General features: G+C 41.3%; 1 protein-coding gene across 1 annotated transcript; it reads right to left on the bottom strand.

The window, feature by feature from the left end:
* Window positions 1-8,353: 8,353 nt before the first annotated feature.
* On the bottom strand, window positions 8,354-20,286 carry LOC132894864 (histo-blood group ABO system transferase-like). The gene is made up of 3 exons (XM_060934986.1): window positions 20,121-20,286; window positions 19,506-19,571; window positions 8,354-9,567 (listed from the first exon to the last, which is right to left on the bottom strand). Exons 1-3 carry the CDS (start codon window positions 20,152-20,154, stop codon window positions 8,636-8,638), a joined length of 1,032 nt encoding a protein of 343 aa, XP_060790969.1. The 5' UTR covers window positions 20,155-20,286; the 3' UTR covers window positions 8,354-8,635.
* Between the last annotated feature and the right edge of the window lie 8 nt (window positions 20,287-20,294).

The raw sequence follows: 20,294 nt of genomic DNA, 5'->3' as shown, positions 1-20,294 counted from the left end.
GAAACAAACAATATCACTGCCCCTGGGGTTGATGTTTTGTGCTTCTGGAAATCCCATAAGCACAATATTTATTTGATGGAAGATGCATGACTCCTCCACCCTAATTTACAGTTTACGGAGTGTACAATGACTCACAATGACGCACAAATGCATCCCAGAGCTGTATATCAGAATAGCCAGTGTTGGGATGGGGTGAAGATGAGCTAGGCATGAGAGAAGAGGATACATGTGGAGCAGCAGTCATTTTTAAAGCTATAAAGACTGTGAAAATCCAGGTCTGGTTAATGTTTAACCAGCAGAGTCAGTCAGCTCGGGTACCAACTCCATTAAGCCCTTATCACATGAAAACACAAATGTTTGAGCTATATCACTTAGCAGACACAGCTGGTGGGGCCAGTTGCTTGTTTAACCAGAACAAACCAGGTTGTTCCTGTTTCATTTAAAGGAAAAGGTACACAATGCTCACAACTGGAGCTCATTCTAGAGCGCCGGCTACAATTATCAACACCTTAACTATCTTTTGGCCATTGCAAAAGTAGAAAAGACTTTCAGTACGTAAATTGTGCATGAATAATTACACAAACTTACACGGGACAAAAATGAGTTGAATCCCGATTACTCAACGTATCAGATCATGTGATACCGTTCCGCAAGTATCGACACTTCTGTCCACAGTTATCGACACCGTTCCACAATTATCGACACCCAGATGATTATTTATAAAAAAATTAATCGGTATGTGGTATTAAGTTAACAGAACATAGTTTTTATACAAAAATTTGTTTTACATAGACTTATATTTAGTACAAAATATCTTTTATATAAATATATGGATGTCGGTGCTTATGTAAATGAAGGAGTAATTCTAATGTTTGTAAAGAAATGAATTGATAATGTTGAACCTGTGTCAGAAAATCTTTTTGCTCCACTTTCTATCCACTTTCTAAGTATTTTCGTAGATCACATTTTGTTAATCATTCGTTACTGTTTGTATTAATTTCTAGTTTTGTAGTTTACCAATAAATGTCAACAGGCAATTGACATTGCAACCACATGAAAATCCAGGTCAAAGGTCGATTTTTTTTTAAATTGAGATTTTAAATTTATATCTACAAATATACAAGAAGACAGAGTCATCTATATCCCCCGCCCTATATACCAAGTTTCAAGATATTATTTGGTACATTTTTCAAGTTCTGCTGCAGGAAATCAATCCTACCTCTTTACACTGACCTCAGCAGCCCAAGGCATAAACCCACCGGAAACTTTGGTCCAGGTGAGCTAAAAATGAAAATTTCTCACATTTCTTAGTATGAAAAAGCACATATCTCATCTCATCTCATCTCATTATCTCTAGCCGCTTTATCCTTCTACAGGGTCGCAGGCAAGCTGGAGCCTATCCCAGCTGACTACGGGCGAAAGGCGGGGTACACCCTGGACAAGTCGCCAGGTCATCACAGGGCTGACACATAGACACAGACAACCATTCACACTCACATTCACACCTACGGTCAATTTAGAGTCACCAGTTAACCTAACCTGCATGTCTTTGGACTGTGGGGGAAACCGGAGCACCCAGAGGAAACCCACGCGGACACGGGGAGAACATGCAAACTCCACACAGAAAGGCCCTCGCCAGCCACAGGGCTCGAACCCGGACCTTCTTGTTGTGAGGCGATATATATATATATATTAGTGCTGTCAAAAATGTTGCGTTATTAACGCGTTAACTTGACTCAATTTTAACGGCGATAATTTTTTTATCGCGAGATTAACGCTCTGTGACATGATGCCACGCCCCGCACAGCCAGAGTCCTCTGCCCTCCCCCGAAGAGCCACGGTGCTCGGCTTAGGTTTCGTTTTCCCATCGGTTGCTCCAGCCCCACTTTGCAGTGGCTGTAACAAGACGTGTTATGCTCTGCAATAAAAAAAAAACATTGGTACAACCAGTGTTCGAACTATGCCGATATTTTCGGGGGGGTCCCTTATTTTCCCTTGGGGGGGGTGCTTGCGCTTGTCTCAGAGCGCGGCTCTCCATCGCGCGCTCACTTCGGATATGCAAATGCTTCCCGTTACACACGATTGCTATGTCAATAAACATCATTTTGCCAATATTTTAGAGACCCCCCAACATTTCCCAAATCATGTTTTCAAGGGATCTAATGTCTGTTTCAGGGGATCTCGGATCCCCCGTGTACCCCCGTAGTTCGAATGGTGAGCAAGCCCATTCACTTTTTTATGCTGATAAGAGAATTACAATGATTTTTCATGTGACAAAAATGTGCAATTAAATTGCGATTAATCGCGAGTTAACTATGACAGTCGCGACATTAATCGCGATTAAATATTTTAATCGCTTGACAGCACTAATATATATATATATATATATATATATATATATATATATATATATATATATATATAACTTAATCAACACACCAACTTTCAAGACCTAAGCACTCATAGTTTTGGAAACAAAACCTATCCCTAAGACTAACCTGAGAGACTAAGTTTGAAATTGTTTCCATGGAAACATGGAAAATTTAAATGTCTCAAATTTCTCAGTATGAAAAGGCACATCTACATCACCTTGTTAACATGTATACCAAGTTTCAAATCCGTATCATGAATAGTTTTGGATATATGCTCCGGAAATGAACACTGCTCTTAGAAACTAAGTCAAAATCTATTTTTTTTATGTAAAAATTTGAAAAATACTTTTTCTTTTCTTCAAAAATCCAAAATAGCAAAAGGCACCAGTTCACATGTTGCTTGATATGTATACAAAGTTTCATGAAGATATCTTCAGTAGTTTTAAAGATATGGCCTGGAAATGAAAACGTGACCGGACGGAAAGCTGGATGGAACCCATTTCTATATAGTTTGGGCGGGGGATAAAAATGTCTACTGATATTGTAATATGTGGTAGATATTTACAACAAACTGCAAAAAATATATATTTTCTGAATGGAATAGAAAAATCTGAATATTTCAAGCATGTAATTTTTTATATGCTGGGAATTTAATTCTGGTCTAATTCTATTTATTGCAATCGGATTCTGAATACGCTATAAACATTCCATTCTGTTATGAATCAGAAAAAAATTATTATAAATCACAGCACTTTTATTTTTTTAAAAAAAGTACTTCATCTACTTCAACAATGTTACACAAAGATTGATCCATAACAGTTGTAAAGATCACTTAATTCCGCAGGGTGTCGATAATGGTGGACACCGGTGAAAGTGATCACTCGACACCTCACGTGACTTCTCAAACACGCGTTTAGATACAAAATGGCGACAGTCAAATGAAAGTGTTAGGACTGGGACTGTTTTGGCCTCTAGAGGCCGCTGTTATTTCCATCTTGTCATGTTTGTTTTGGCCTCTACAGGCCGCCACTGTGTTTTTGTGTTTGTCTTCATTGCCTGTTTCCTGCCCCGCCCTGTTCCTTAATTAGTGTGTGTATAAATACCCCTCTGTTTGTTCCCTTGTCATGGAGTCTTTTTCCTATGCTATGCCTGTTAGTGCTAGTTCCCTCTGTTCCATGGGCCTTGCCTGTGTCTTTTGTACTTTGCTTTCTTTTTGGACCTTTTTGAATTTTGTTTGTACCATTTTGGAGAGCTTCTGAGCGTTTGCATTTTTGCCTTTTCTTTTCTTATTTTTGGACTTTGAACTTTTGGATATTTTTTTATTTTCCCTTTATCTTCTGAGCTTTTGGATTACTTTTGTTTTTTGCCGTGGATTGTACATTTTGTAAATAAACTTTTTGATACTTCCGCCTCATGCCTCTGCACTTGAGTCATCCCCCTGGTGGCCTAGTGGGGGTTGGCTGGGTTATCACACCAGCGAACCAGGTTTGAACCCCAGCAAAACCCTAACAGAAAGAGTAAGAAACAAAGTAGGTTTCGACAAGGAGATTATGAAATATCGGTGAATTTGATCAGTAAAAACATGTCCATGATCTTTCCACCATGCTTACCTGCGATGATGATGATAACATCCGGGTTTTCTTCAAATTGCTGATCGTGCTGAAAAAAATTCCATCTCAGGTAATGAGCTGCGTCATCAGACAACAAGATCAAAGGGTGAGGCGGGTCTTCAGGTTAATTAATTAACCAATAATAACTGAAACTCACCTCTTGTAAAATTGTTTTTTATTGGTAAATCTGAAAAGGTGTCGATAATTATGGACTGTTGATAACTGTAGCTGCTGCCCTAGTAACTTGTTAACACTTAAGGGATTTATGAGAATTAAAGAACCATTGTAAGGGTTTGTTTTGGTGGTCCAAGGCTTATTGGGAATCTTTAAAATGGTGCTGGAGAAATAAGTGAAACAGAAGGGACACAAAAATGTATTGTATTGCTTGAAATTGAAGAAAAAAAAGCATACGTCCAAATTACAGATGTCTACTTTGTGTACATTTATATTCATTCCCAAGTTTATCAAAACAACACAACTTACAATTAAAGACAGGATACAATCTAAGCAATTGAGTTAGAGGTTTTGTTTAAGGGCTCAACTGTTGTTCTGGGCAGCCCAGGGATTCAAACTCAAAATCGTCCAATCACTAACTCGGAACTTTAACTCCTTATCTACTAATACCATACAAGAATGTCAGTCATTTAAGAAATGTCCCAAAGTCTGGAATCCATAGAATGTACTCTTGCTGATCATAATCTTGATGATCGTAAATTAAAAGGTGCCATTATTATTATTATTATTATTGTATACTCTTGCTGGTCGCAATCTTGATCATCGTAAATTTGTGTTCCTCATACCATATGAGTACCAGGGTTCTAACTAGGCTTTTTCAGTGTATTGGACCAATACACAATGTTTCCTTACCGCTACGCCCACAGTATTGCCGACACACCTGTAAAAGTTGCCGCTACACTAATAAGACGTCAATCTTGAAAATGTGGCCTTCTGTTGACTTTTTTCTCTTATCACCACGCGGCGGTGACGACACGTTGCAATGCGAATGTTCTACATTTGGACATACTCCCCGTCCACGTAAGCGCCCAATGCATAGCTGCCTGAGTAGTTCCGTGTGGATATTGTCACTGATCATGCTAGTCTAGTTTACCTCCTTCCTTATGTTGTGTTCGCGGTAAAGTGCCATCCGTGTGAAAGTGAGATGGGCTTTCGATGTTATTAAATCGGTGAAATTTAGTTCCCTCTGAAATTTGGTCATTGTGATGGATGTTTATGCTGATTATGTTTATGGATGTAATACAACCCCGATTCCAAAAAAGTTGGGACAAAATACAAATTGTAAATAAAAACGGAATGCAATAATTTACAAATCTCAAAATTGATATTGTATTCACAATAGAACATAGAGAGCATATCAAATGTCGAAAGTGAGACATTTTGAAATTTCATGCCAAATATTGGCTCATTTGAAATCTCATGACTGCAACACATCTCAAAAAAGTTGGGACAGGGGCAATAAGAGGCTGGAAAAGTTAAAGGTACAAAAAAGGAACAGCTGGAGGACCAAATTGCAACTCATTAGGTCAACTGGCAATAGGTCATTAACATGACTGGGTATAAAAAGAGCATCTTGGAGTGGCAGCGGCTCTCAGAAGTAAAGATGGGAAGAGGATCACCAATCCCCCTAATTCTGCACCGACAAATAGTGGAGCAATATCAGAAAGGAGTTCGACAGTGTAAAATTGCAAAGAGTTTGAACATATCATCTACAGTGCACAATATCATCAAAAGATTCAGAGAATCTGGAAGAATCTCTGTGCGTAAGGGTCAAGGCCGGAAAACCATACTGGGTGCCCGTGATCTTCGGGCCCTTAGACGGCACTGCATCACATACAGGCATGCTTCTGTATTGGAAATCACAAAATGGGCTCAGGAATATTTCCAGAGAACATTATCTGTGAACACAATTCACCGTGCCATCCGCCGTTGCCAGCTAAACTCTATAGTTCAAAGAAGAAGCCATATCTAAGCATGATCCAGAAGCGCAGACGTCTTCTCTGGGCCAAGGCTCATTTAAAATGGACTGTGGCAAAGTGGAAAACTGTTCTGTGGTCAGACGAATCAAAATTTGAAGTTCTTTATGGAAATCAGGGACGCCGCGTCATTCGGACTAAAGAGGAGAAGGACGACCCAAGTTGTTATCAGCGCTCAGTTCAGAAGCCTGCATCTCTGATGGTATGGGGTTGCATTAGTGCATGTGGCATAGGCAGCTTACACATCTAGAAAGACACCATCAATGCTGAAAGGTATATCCAGGTTCTAGAGCAACATATGCTCCCATCCAGACAACGTCTCTTTCAGGGAAGACCTTGCATTTTCCAACATGACAATGCCAAACCACATACTGCATCAATTACAGCATCATGGCTGCGTAGAAGAAGGGTCCGGGTACTGAACTGGCCAGCCTGCAGTCCAGATCTTTCACCCATAGAAAACATTTAGTGCATGATAAAATGGAAGATATGACAAAGAAGACCTAAGACAGTTGAGCAGCTAGAATCCTGCATTAGACAAGAATGGGTTAACATTCCTATCCCTAAACTTGAGCAACTTGTCTCCTCAGTCCCCAGACGTTTACAGACTGTTGTAAAGAGAAAAGGGGATGTCTCACAGTGGTAAACATGGCCTTATCCCAACTTTTTTGAAATGTGTTGTCATGAAATTTAAAATCACCTAATTTTTCTCTTTAAATGATACATTTTCTCAGTTTAAACGTTTGATATGTCATCTATGTTCTATTCTGAATAAAATATGGAATTTTGAAACTTCCACATCATTGCATTCTGTTTTTATTTACAATTTGTACTTTGTCCCAACTTTTTTGGAATCAGGGTTGTATCTCACAAAAAACAGGCCATTCTGTGGCTGGGAAGTAATTTAATTTGAGGGAATTAAAGCAAATAATATGCATGAAATCGCTTGCTTCGCACAGTCAAGCAGACAGAGGAAGTCCGTGTGTGCGCATGCGCAGGTTTACCTTTGAGCGTGCACTGACAGTTCTATCATTCTGTCGCTAAACGAACAGCTGATCACACCGAGGTGCTCGCTGAGCGCCGATATTTATTAGTTTGGTCTTGCGTTTCCTTTCCTTCGTATATAACATAACGTCTTTTCTTCTCGCTTTCTTTCCGTTACTGTAGTCGGTCTTTCATGTTTCATTCGCACACTCACGTCCTCCATTTTTCTCTCCTGTTTTAAATTTGTATCCCACAATGCTTTGCGCGAACAGGGAAAGTCCACCAAGTGATGCATGACGTAGCATCTTGAATTGGGTCATGGTGAAGCAGGAAATAATAGCGAAGAATTTAGGGCCATGTGACCCTAAATTCATTAATTGTTCTATTTAAAAAAAAAAATCATAAAATTGGAAGTCTGTGATTTGAATTCAGTAGCTTTTGGTCCATGAAACAAAAATAATTGCATGTCGGGGAAAATTCATTTTATGACCTACAGTACACCTTGAAAAATCTGAAAGGCGGTCCACCTTTAAGAGGCGCTTACACGCCATGCAAATAACACGTACAGGTCCCTGAGTTAGATCTGGATAATCCTGTATTGTAATTGAATGGCTGAAGCTGAAAATAAAGCTGACACTTGGTGAACATCAACTGGTTGTTTTATTCTTCTTCCATAAATGTCACCAATATAGTTGAATATTAATTATAATAAGTCTTCAGTCAAAAAAAATCTCATTATCCATCCATTATCCGTAACTGCTAAATCCTGTACAGGGTCGCAGGCAAGCTGGAGCCTATCCCAGCTCACTATGGGTGAGAGGTCGGGTACATCGTGGACAAGTCACCAGATCATCGCAGGGCTGGCACATAGTGAGACAAACAACGATTCACACTCACATTCACACCGATGGTCAATTTAGAGCCACCAATTAGCCTAACCTGCATGTCTTTGGACTGTGGGGGAAACCGGAGCACCCGGAGGAAACCCACACAGACATGGGGAGAACATGCAAAATCCATACAGAAAGGCCCCCGTTGGCCACTGGGCTCGGACCTGGAACCTTCTTGCTATGAGGTGACAGTGCTAACCACTACACCACCATGCCGCCCAAAAATCTCATTAATATTACCAAAAAAGAGTGACTTTCACAGAGGCCTGCAAGTGCCAGGAAATGCACAAGAATGCATCTCTGAGCGTGTAGAACCTGTGAGCTTTCAGGGTCCTAAGGTGGCTCCCGCACCCCCGGCTGTTATGACTGGTGCCACTAAGCTGATATTTTAGTCTAGTTAGAACCCTGAGTACATATTAGTTTAACTGTTTGTTTAAAAAAAGCACCTCTATACTGAAATGAAGTGCAACACTAGCTATGTTATCCACAACATTTTTACAGTTTTCCAAGCCCTTTGTCAGGTTCTACAATGTTTTATGTAGAATTTATGTAGAATTCTTGTCCAACCTATAAATTACCCAATTAGTTAGAAAGCTGTTCAATATCTACTAAATTGGATACAATAATGCAAAATTAGGATTTTTTCCCCTCCGCAACTCTTGTTTGTGGATGAATTCCAGTAAAAATATATCTAACACTAGTATTTGGCATACATTGATATCATTACAGCAATCAAATATTTTTTGTCATCAACACAAGTATTCCGGTTGTCCTCTTCTTTCCTCTCCTCAGCAAATGTTTGTATCGCCCTTGTAGTTGCCAGTTGATCGGCATTGTCTCCCTATAGAGTGCAGCCTCTGAGTGGGCACTTCATGGACTCCAGGTGACTCCCACCAGTTGTACTCTGGTGAAAGGACACATGTGGGTCTATGGTTGATCAAATAGCGGTTCAGGTAACTCTCTTCTAATTCTTGGGCTTGTACTCCATTCTCCTGGTCCCGTAGGATGAGCAGGGAGCATGTCTGAACCATGGCTAACACCTTGGAGCACAGGCCTCCATAGAACTCAGAGCTATAGTAATAGTCACCTTCCCGCTCTGCGACATAAGCTTGTGAGTCTGGGTTCTTCTCGTAGGGGTAAGAGTACCTAGGTTTTCCATAGAACAAAGGATGGATTGTGGCCGTCAGCTTCCCCAAGATCTCTGTGCCAACCGGGTTTGTGAATTCCTGGTCAACGTCAATGCAGTAGACATAATCCATTTCCAGATTTATCTGCTCCTTGATGAGGGTTGCGAGCAAAGCCATGCGCCGCAGACCGAGCCTGTCCCAGCCTGGCATCTCAGCCACAGGAATGACACGCAGCTCCCTGTTTAGCCCCAGCTTCAGGGGAGGATCCAGCTCTTGTGGCCTGTCAGTCAAGACATAGTAAGTGACATAGAAATTGAGCAGGAAGTAGAGTTCAGCAGAAGACAGGAGACGTTGTAAGTAGTGATTATAGTTCCCAATTGCCAGGATTGCCAGGCCAGTGCGGGCATTAAGCTTGGCAAACCCTTCTCTGCGCCAGACCGCGGACTCACTGTCCCCCCACACCAAAGGGGCACCCCATGGTGTCATCACAGGAACCTCTTTACCATACAATCCTGATCGTCTTTGCTCCACTCCCGAGAACAGAGACATGGACGATATAGGAACAGCAGATGCTCTCTTCTCCCTTAGAAAGTCTGAAGCAAATTTCATGAGTACAACCATTTCTTAAGAATTCTTAACTTATGACTTACACTAATTGTAGCTACAATAACTTGTTATTGCCCATGCTTTGGTATACATATATTTGATATTACGCTATCCACATTCACTGGATATGAGCAATCGCACGCTCTGATTGGCTACTCTACTACTAGGATATCAGCTCATATACCATGAGTAGAGAAAAACAAAATGGCGGAGCGCATCAAGTCGGATATATCGCTTTGTTATAAAGTATTTAAAAAACCAGAAATAGCTAAAAGAATATAGTCGTCGTCTCCCCCCCCCAAAAAAAATCTTCTGTTCCACACTCCAGCCCAGTTGGTGGCAGTAATGCACCTTCAAGTTGGTTTGCCAACCACCAAAAAAAAAACCTAAAGAAGAAGGAAAAGAAAATAGCTGCACGTTGCTGAACCAACCAAGAATGAAATAAAAACTTGACACGAAAACAAAAACCCTAAAATACTAAAAAAGCAACAAAATATGGAATGAAAGTATTTGATGGCAAGAACATATCTCTTTAAAAAATTTTTTTCCAAGAATTATTATTATTATTATTATTATAGCATTTTTCACAAACTGCTACTGTTATGTCGCTGGTTTGTTTACATTCTAATTGGAAATGATTTTGTCGGCTGTTTTGTATAAAGTTTTTATTTATTAAATTTGCAAAAAATAAAAATAAAAATGCTTGTTTCTCAAAATCCAGTGAATGTGGATAGAATAAAACAGTTATTCCACTCAATCTCGTCGTACATCGCTTATAGCCGATTCGGTGCTACGCGCTTCGTCGGCCATCAGCTCATGTACGGTACGACCCGATTTCATAGAATAATAGGCCATTTGCAGGAATTGGTCACGTGTCAATTTTCCCCATAGCAACAAGCCCGTGGTGGGCAAGCTAACTTGACATTCCTTGACAACCATAAGAGTTTGACGGGCGATGCGAAGCAATCCAGTTCTATAATAGCTGTTTTTACCTTTTCTACTGTCTTTTTTGACCCTAATTTTCGTGTGTACTTGGAAAAAGTTTGTGGTTTTAACTTCTGTCGTAAGTTAAAGCGAATCATGATGCTAATAAATCTGCTTCTTATCGGCTAAAAACACATCTACAGATATATCTGTATTTATTTTCAAGAACCTTCACACATTAAGCGAATGATAAAGGTAGAAAAGGAGGAATTATAAGTTATAAACATACCTGAGAAATCCGCCATTTCGCACGTGAATTTCTTTCAGCGGCGACCAACTTGAGTCCAAAAAACTCTCTTTTGCGGCCAATGATTCGCTTTAACTTATGACAGAAATTAAAGCCACAAGCTTTTTCCAAGTACATATGAAAATTCGGGTCAAAAAAGACAGTAGAAAAGGTAAAAACAGCTATGATAGAACTGGATTGCTTTGCATCATCAGTCAAATGCCTCGGTCACAACCGGCCGTACGTGCTCCTACGGCCGGTCTACGTGCAAAAAACGCAAGAAACACACGGAGGGTGCGCGTGAAACGCACGGAGGGTGTGCGTGTGACGTGCTGATTTTCGAGCCGTAGACTGGCCGCAGAGGTTCTTTGTCATGTCAAACAAACTCTACGGGCGCTTACGTTTTTTTCAGGTTGCAAGACAAACTTGCGGCCAACGTGTGTCTTTCTCCACGAACAAAAAAAACCGCAGTGATTTGGGAAACGCCAAAAATTGCACGTCCGCAAAAAAATCGTACGTCCGGTTGTGACCTAGGCTAAACTCTTATGATTGTCAAGGAATTTCAAGTTAGCTTGCCCGCCACGGGCTTGTTGCTATGGGGAAAATTGACACGTGACTAATTCCTGCAAATGGCCTATTGTTCAATATACATAGCTGTATGAACAAGTGGAACCCAACTATAATAGTTCGATTTTGTTACAAAATGTCCAGTGGGAATCATTACACCAGAACCAGTTAAGAAATAGAACAATACTTATTATGTTTTGCTCAGCAGGGGTGTTCCAGCTGCTTGGACAGTATGAAATAGACATGTAAGCATATAACTTCTGGGTAATACTCCTTCATGCTTTTGACATTTAAGGCCCTTAAAGTGATCTTTTGCTCCACAAGAACATGAGACTCAGTAACTAGAGCTCCAGACAAAAATAGAGATGATGGTTATTTCCTTAACAGGACTGACACCATTTAATAAAATGGTTGTTGCTCTGTCTGCACTTATCAATGCGCCTTGATGCAGCAACTCCCCAAAGTGCAGATGCAGCGAGAGCGATTTTATTAACAGAGCTAGTCCACAAAAGGAAATTACCAATGTTTTATTTAGCAAGGTTACTGATTTTAATGTTGTTTTAGAATGAAATATCACTTTTCTGACCTACATTCTGCTTATTTTATCAGTCTTGAAGTTTTATATCCTGTTTTGCTGCTGATTATCAGGATCACTCGAACCTCTGTTGACAGAATATCTAGAAGATCTTAAATATGCACTGTTTTAGACAAAATCCTAGGAACACTATTGACCTACTTGATCAGTTTCTTACACTATATGGCCAAAAGTATGTGGACACTTGACCAATCCACACCCAGTCAGGACATGATACTGTATAATTATGCTGTCATACATTTCTGATATCATTGCAATGTCATCGTGATCTCTCACTGCTGCATCAGTGTGTGATATTTATATGATGTCTTCTGGGAAGGCCTTCAGACAGCATTAGTGATGTCGGGCAAGGAAGCCTTTCATGCAGTCAGTCTTCTAATTCGTCCCAAAGGTGTTCAGAGAGGTTGAGGTCAGGGCTCTGTGTAGGCCAGTCAATTTCTTCCACTCCAGCCTTGGCAAGCCATGTCTTCACGGAGGTTGCTTAGTGTACAGGGGCATGGTCGTGCTGGAACAGGTTTGGGTCCTTTAGTTTCTGTGAAAGGTGTTTGTAATGCTCCAGTATACAATGAGGTTCTATACAATTGCATGGATTAAAGTTTTCCGTCGTGTGATGGATTTCCGTCAACTGAACTCTCCCAAGGCCAAATATGAGGTCGGTGCTGATCCGAGGAGAATTAAAATGACGGGTGGTTGGGTAGAGATTGGGTTATAACACTGATGTGTTGCAACACCATCAACTATCAGCAGGGTTTATTTAACTTTTTTGTTTTTGAGCCATGCTTTGTGTCGTTCATTTCCTATGTTTGATCATGTTTAAACGTTCGCTGTCTACGGTGCGGCATTAAAAAAACATGCGCTGTCAAAATTGGCAAAATACATTCCCATGTGCTTGGCGTGCTTGTGTCTGACCATTTCTGTTTTGTATTAAATTAAATCTTGCCAAAATGACTTAGTTCAAACTTGGACATATAGAAATAGAGCATGTTAAAAAATAAACCCCGGAAAGCCCGCTCCTCTGCTTCAGCCAGACTTGAAGACCCGACGGTGCAATGCTTGCAGACTGTCAGAAGTAATTAGACCTAAATTTATAGCTAACAAATCAGCAGACGCCCCAACAATTATTATTTTCTTTAGGCCAATGTGTAAGGTATGTTAGAACCGTGCCTTATAGCCTACGTTATATCACAATTTAAAGGACGTTTGAGGAGTTGGAGGCTGCGAGCGCAATGATGTTCCGACATGCGCTAAACTTTATTCCCTGAAAATCATACACCAGCGTTCAATGCCCCAAACAGTCAAAATGTCTAGAAGACTACGGTTAAATAATAATCATGGCCTACTAAGTTAAATTACGTCAAAACATCTGTTTCTGGCCTATGAAATGATGGAGGAAAATGAGAACGAACGCAAAGTAGATAGCAGCCAACTTCACGCGATCTTTTAGGTAACTTAACACTCGTGTTGGCCACAATATTTCTCTTAATAAAATCTTGAATTGTTTTTGAAGTCGTATTCAACACAAAGTAAGGTCAAACCCCAATTTTAATTTAAGCGAAGATCCAAACTTTTTTCTATATTGACGTCGAGAATAGAGTGCTCCGAGATGATGCTAAAAATTGTAACACTGCGGTCCGCGCGGCCATCTTGGAAGTCACTCGCTCCAGAGTGCTCATAGAGTACACATTCACCGATTCGTTTCCGCGTTAGAGGGCTTAGAAGCTTGGATTTTTTAAGAATTTAGACAGCTGAAGTGATGAAGCACTACTGTGATAGTTTAGATAAGCAGGCACGGGAGCGTTATGCTGAGAAGGTACGTTTCATTGGGAATGTAGATCCATACACGGTTAGTGAGAAGGAATGGAAAGCTGACCCCAGCTTGTTGCCACATGTGACATACATCGATCTTGTGAACTATCCGGTGTTTCACCCAAGTCCATTTTGTGAACTAAAGGATTTCCAGAACTACAAGAGTATGGAAGCATACAATAGATTTGTGTCCGGTTGGGTCCGCGATGTGTCGGTGTTGACTGCTGAAGACGGAGAGACAAAAGTGATCAGAGGGAAAGTGTTACACTCGCAGAGACTGTCCCAGCCTAGTCTACACCCCTGGATAATAGTTGACAAGAGACATGCTATTTTGTGTGCACATTGCAACTGCATTGCTGGACTTGGGGAATGTTGCTCCCATGTTGCTTCCCTGTTGTTTTATGTTGAAACGGCCACGAGACTGAGGGAAAGAACGACGGTCACACAACAGCCGGCATACTGGATGCTACCGGTAACTATGAAATTAAAATAACTATTTTAGTAACTATTTTAGTAACTATGAAATTCAAGACAATATTAACCTACCTGTCACAAAGTGATCAGAACAAATCCGGATACAGTCAAGTTGTCCTAAATTTGAGCGGTTGATGGCAGCCAGCCACTGTCGTCTCCTCCGTTCGCTTTTCTCCTGTGCTGCAATTCCCTGGTTAGTCACGACTTTAGGGAGTCTGTAGAAGCTTTTGCCACCCTTTTCCCCCCGGCTACTACAGCCAACAATGACGCACATATTTGGCATTGTCACCCCTTTTTGCTTCGCTGAACAACAACAATGCACTGACACAGCGACCTTTGACTTCCAATATGGCCGCCGCTGGGTTCACGCTGACCTCGAAGCACTCTATAGAGGAGCATGTCATTCTGCTTTCGGTTTCGGCAGCATGGATGCGCTTTACATGAAAGAAGGCACTGATGTGTCTGCCATCGATAAAGGTGTAAAAAACAAGTGGAGGTGGGCTTGGCTGTACGAAATAGGTGAAAACGGAAAGCCATTTAGTTCATGGTGCAAAAAACTAAACATTCCAGGCGCTTGCATTTGTGTGGTTTGCCACAAAGAAATAATATACGGAAGCAGTGGAAATAAAGTGCAATAAATTGAATATATTAATCCATTAATTAATTGATAATAAAGTTATCAGTTCTAAGTTAACCATTCTCAGAATTTCATCTAAATCCACCCATAACCTCCCCCCGCCCCGTAGAATTTCATCGAAATCCACCCATAACACCCCCCGTAAATTTTCAGTCAAATAATTTTTTTTTGCTTTAATCCATGCAATTGTGTGCTTTGACTTTTGTGGCAACAGTTTGGGAAGATCTACATGTGGAAGTGATGGTCTGGTGTCAGTGTTGTAATCGAGTCACTAAACCTCAAGTCCGAGTCCAGTCTCGAGTCCTCAGTGTTCAAGTCCAAGTCTCATCTCATTCTCATCTCATTATCTCTAGCCGCTTTATCCTTCTACAGGGTCGCAGGCAAGCTGGAGCCTATCCCAGCTGACTACGGGCGAAAGGCGGGGTACACCCTGGACAAGTCGCCAGGTCATCACAGGGCTGACACATAGACACAGACAACCATTCACACTCACATCTACGGTCAATTTAGAGTCACCAGTTAACCTAACCTGCATGTCTTTGGACTGTGGGGGAAACCGGAGCACCCGGAGGAAACCCACGCGGACACGGGGAGAACATGCAAACTCCGCACAGAAAGGCCCTCGCCGGCCATGGGGCTTGAACCCGGACCTTCTTGCTGTGAGGCGACAGCGCTAACCACTACACCACCGTGCCGCCCCAAGTCCAAGTCATTAAAGAAAATTTCGAGTCGAGTCCGAGAACAAGACTCCACCCACACCATTTGACGGTGGCTGTTGCTGCCTTTATGTGAAAGCGTCTCTGCTACTGTGTTGGACTAACGTTCCTGCTCAACTGCCCCATTTTAGGCTACATCCACACGACAATGGCAACGAGATTTAAAAAAAAAAAAAAATATCGCGTCCACATGGGCAACGGATCAGTAAAATATCAGGTACATATGGCAACGCAACGCTTGCTGAAAACGATGCAATACACATGCCACACCTCTAGGTGCGCTGTAAGACGGTCCCATCAGAGACACAGAACAATAGAAGAAATAAGGACGCATGCGCATAAACTATTATGCGCGAGACTTCATATTAGCCACAAAGTCAGAAAAATCTGTTCGTAAAATTACGTTATAATGACCAAATACAATGAAAAGTATTTTTCCAGTCTCACCTGTGAAAGGTAATCCCATGTGATCTCGTTTGGACGGCAAACCTGTTGGTACAGTTAAACGCAGCACATGAATGAGGCATCTTTATTCTCCACTTTGCCCCATCCAATATGGCGGCGAGGATGACGTATGATTCTACGCGGAAGGCGGCGTCTTTAATGGTCCGGAATAAATTGAATGCTACACGTTGATGGATTAATTTGTTCTTCTACGCCCTTTTTGAGGAATGTATTGTAGGACTTAAACCAACATCTGAAGAGGTGAGATCGCTCCTTTTTTCCCCTATTTTTGCTGGCGGGATTGACTCTGCCCTAAGGGCTATTCTCTCTCTCTCTCTCTCTCTCTCTCTCTCTCTCTCTCTCTCTCACTTTGCACCATTACACAATAAATATTCACAGTGAAAATATTTTGTAAGCGCGTTTCATGAACCAAGTTATAGGATTTGTTGACAACTCGCATCGAGTTCGTTACACTTCTACCCAGCATGAAGCACATGTGGTTGTGACGTCATCGTAAACAAATCCGTTCTACTCATCCAGACGACTTCGCAACGGCGCCGTTGCCAGATCTTTCCACTCTGGAACCCGTTCTCAAAAGATTTTGTTTTGGGGCACCCAAAACGCCGGTGCCGTGTGGACACCAGGCTGAAATGATAAACAATTTTATCAGATTCACCTGAATCCGTTGCCGTGTGGACAGGGCCTTAGTTAATAGGCTACAGATAAAAAGCTTGTTCATTGCTCAGCAAGCCCCGCCCACTATCAACAGAGCAATGAACATAGCGTGTCACTTCCTTCTCTGGGTGGAGTCTTGCCAAATGACGACTGAAGTTCGAGGTTGTCCCCGTCATCTCCTCGATAGTTCTTCCACATATAGAACACATACAGTGGGGCAAAAAAGTATTTAGTCAGCCACCAATCGTGCAAGTTCTCCCACTTAAAAAGATGAGAGAGGCCTGTAATTGTCATCATAGATACACTTCAACTATGAGAGACAGAATGGGGGGAAAGAATCCAGGAAATCACATTGTAGAATTTTTAATGAATTAATTGGTAAATTCCTCGGTAAAATAAGTATTTGGTCACCTACAAACAAGCAAGATTTCTGGCTCTCACAGACCTGTAACAACTTCTTTAAGAGGCTCCTCTGTCCTCCACTCGTTACCTGTATTAATGGCACCTGTTTGAACTCGTTATCAGTATAAAAGACACCTGTCCACAACCTCAAACAGTCACACTCCAAACTCCACTATGGCCAAGACCAAAGAGCTGTCAAAGGACACCAGAAACAAATTTGTAGACCTGCACCAGGCTGGGAAGACTGAATCTGCAATAGGTAAGCAGCTTAGTGTGAAGAAATCAACTGTGGGAGCAATTATTAGAAAATGGAAGACATACAAGACCACTAATAATCTCCCTCGATCTGGGGCTCCACGCAAGATCTCACCCCGTGGGGTCAAAATGATCACAAGAACGGTGAGCAAAAATCCCAGAACCACATGGGGGGACCTAGTGAATGACCTGCAGAGAGCTGGGACCAAAGTAACAAAGGCTACCATCAGTAACACACTACGCCGCCAGGGACTCAAATCCTGCAGTGCCAGACATGTCCCCCTGCTTAAGCCAGTACATGTCCAGGCCCATCTGAAGTTTGCTAGAGAGCATTTGGATGATCCAGAAGAGGATTGGAAGAATGTCATATGGTCAGATGAAACCAAAATAGAACTTTTTGGTAAAAACTCAACTTGTCGTGTTTGGAGGAGAAAGAATGCTGAGTTGCATCCAAAGAACACCATACCTACTGTGAAGCATGGGGGTGGAAACATCATGCTTTGGGGCTGTTTTTCTGCAAAGGGACCAGGACGACTGATCCGTGTAAAGGAAAGAATGAATGGGGCCATGTATCGTGAGATTTTGAGTGAAAACCTCCTTCCATCAGCAATGGCATTGAAGATGAAACGTGGCTGGGTCTTTCAGCATGATAATGATCCCAAACACACCGCCCGGGCAACGAAGGAGTGGCTTCGTAAGAAGCATTTCAAGGTCCTGGAGTGGCCTAGCCAGTCTCCAGATTTCAACCCCATAGAAAATCTTTGGAGGGAGTTGAAAGTCCGTGTTGCCCAGCCACAGCCCCAAAACATCACTGCTCTAGAGGAGATCTGCATGGAGGAATGGGCCAAAATACCAGCAACAGTGTGTGAAAACCTTGTGAAGACTTACAGAAAACGTTTGACCTCTGTCATTGCCAACAAAGGGTATATAACAAAGTATTGAGATGAACTTTTGTTATTGACCAAATACTTATTTTCCACCATAATTTGCAAATAAATTCTTTAAAAATCAGACAATGTGATTTTCTGGATTTTTTTTCTCATTCTGTCTCTCATAGTTGAGGTATACCTATGATGAAAATTACAGGCCTCTCTCATCTTTTTAAGTGGGAGAACTTGCACAATTGGTGACTGACTAAATACTTTTTTGCCCCACTGTAGCAGTGCATTTTTCCCCACTGTATAAGCAAAGGGGACAATCCTAGGGGCGTTCTCTCCAGGCATTTTAGCGCCATTGACGTTAGCTTGTTCCTCATCTCCAATTTACGAGTCTGAGTCCAAGTCCGAGTCATCAGTGCTCAAGTCCAAGTCAAGTCACGAGTCCTTAAAATTAGGGCATGAGTCAGACTCGAGTCCAAGTCCTGGACCCGAGTACTACAAGCCTGTCTCATGTCCACATATTTTTGGCCATATAGTGTATAGTGCTGTGAAACTCTGTCGAATATCAGCAGAGCAAGTTATACACTCTCAGAAATGGTTCTTTAAGAGTTTTTTTTCCTTTCTAAAAGGGTTGGATAGGGGAAACAATGCTGTAGGATTCGAGCATGCCTTGCATAAGTATTCCCCCCCCACAACTCAAACATTATGTCGTACTCTAACTGAGATTTTTACCATTTGATTTACACCTTATGTTTAAGGGTACTTAAACATAAAAAGCAGACAACTGTTAGTTGCATAAGTATTCACCCCCTAGGCGAATAGTATTTACTTCTATCAACTTTATGCATCTGGATCTGAAAATACATACTGTACATAGTGTCCCAAGGGTTCTGTAGGGTTTAGTAGAGTTGAAAATATACTTATTTATGCACAAACTGCTATACTGTATATACACAAAGGTTATTATAAATGATAAATAATGGTCAGTTTATGGATTGAGTATCGTTCGCTCTGTTTTATGTAAAGCACTTTGTTTACGGAAGTGTCTTGGATTATTTTGAGGTAAAACTTTTAAAAAGTGAATCTTATCAATCAAATATGAGAGAAATTCATGTGACGTATGTTCATTTGACACAAATTTCTTCAAGCCAGTGACAAATTATCACCCTGTTTGGCTCAGGAATGTGCCTGTGGCCTAAGAGGTCTTGGAGCCTCTTTGATTTGATTGATTTCAAAATTGTGACATGGACAAAGTACTGCACTTACAGATCAATCCAGCGAGAAGGCATACACCCAAGACAAGCAGTGGCTTCCGATTCCCAAAAGAAAATCCTGTAAGAATATAGCATCACGTAAGCATTCGAATAATATGCACTTCCATACCATTCTGAAGTGTAACACATGAAAATGAAGATAGTAGTGAACAGAAGAGGTTTGATGCATATCAGACCTTTGATACTGTATTAAACTTAACTGCACATTGTCGTACAACTTCATGCATGCCAATTTGAACTTGTGCATTAAACCAGTTGAACTGAAAACATTTGGTCAATGTATCAACATCTTCGTGTGTGCTGTGCTGAGATCCTGCAGGGAGCAGAAAATGAAAGGAATGCACACTTCAAAATGTCCCTGCAAGCCGTTCAGTGATAGCATGCATCTGGGTTTTTTTCCCCCCCTAACTTTTAAACAACTTGGAAAGGGACACAGCAGTGTAAATGCTAAAATATATTGATGAAAGAACATTGAAAATGCAAGAGAGAAACATTATAGATTAGGAGTGTGAGCAGAAAGAAAAAGATCGGCTCTGGATAAGTGTGCAAGCCAGGAAAAAGTGAGCAAGAGAGATTAAGTAGCCGAATGAAGAGAAGTCTCACTGACCTGAAGGCAGCCTGCAGCATGGGAACAGTGCCATATCTTTCTCTTTCTGTCTCTCGCTCAATGCTGTTGTCTTCGTTTTAATCCAGTTTTCTCTGTCACCCCTCTCTTATATTTCCCTTTTCTCACTCTACCCGTAGTTACATTCTCATCTATTGCTTTCTTCACTTTATTTCT

The sequence above is a fragment of the Neoarius graeffei genome, chromosome 12 (assembly GCF_027579695.1).
Source record: "Neoarius graeffei isolate fNeoGra1 chromosome 12, fNeoGra1.pri, whole genome shotgun sequence".
Taxonomy (NCBI): Eukaryota; Metazoa; Chordata; class Actinopteri; order Siluriformes; family Ariidae; genus Neoarius; species Neoarius graeffei.
This window is presented reverse-complemented; position numbering and strand designations above follow the sequence as displayed.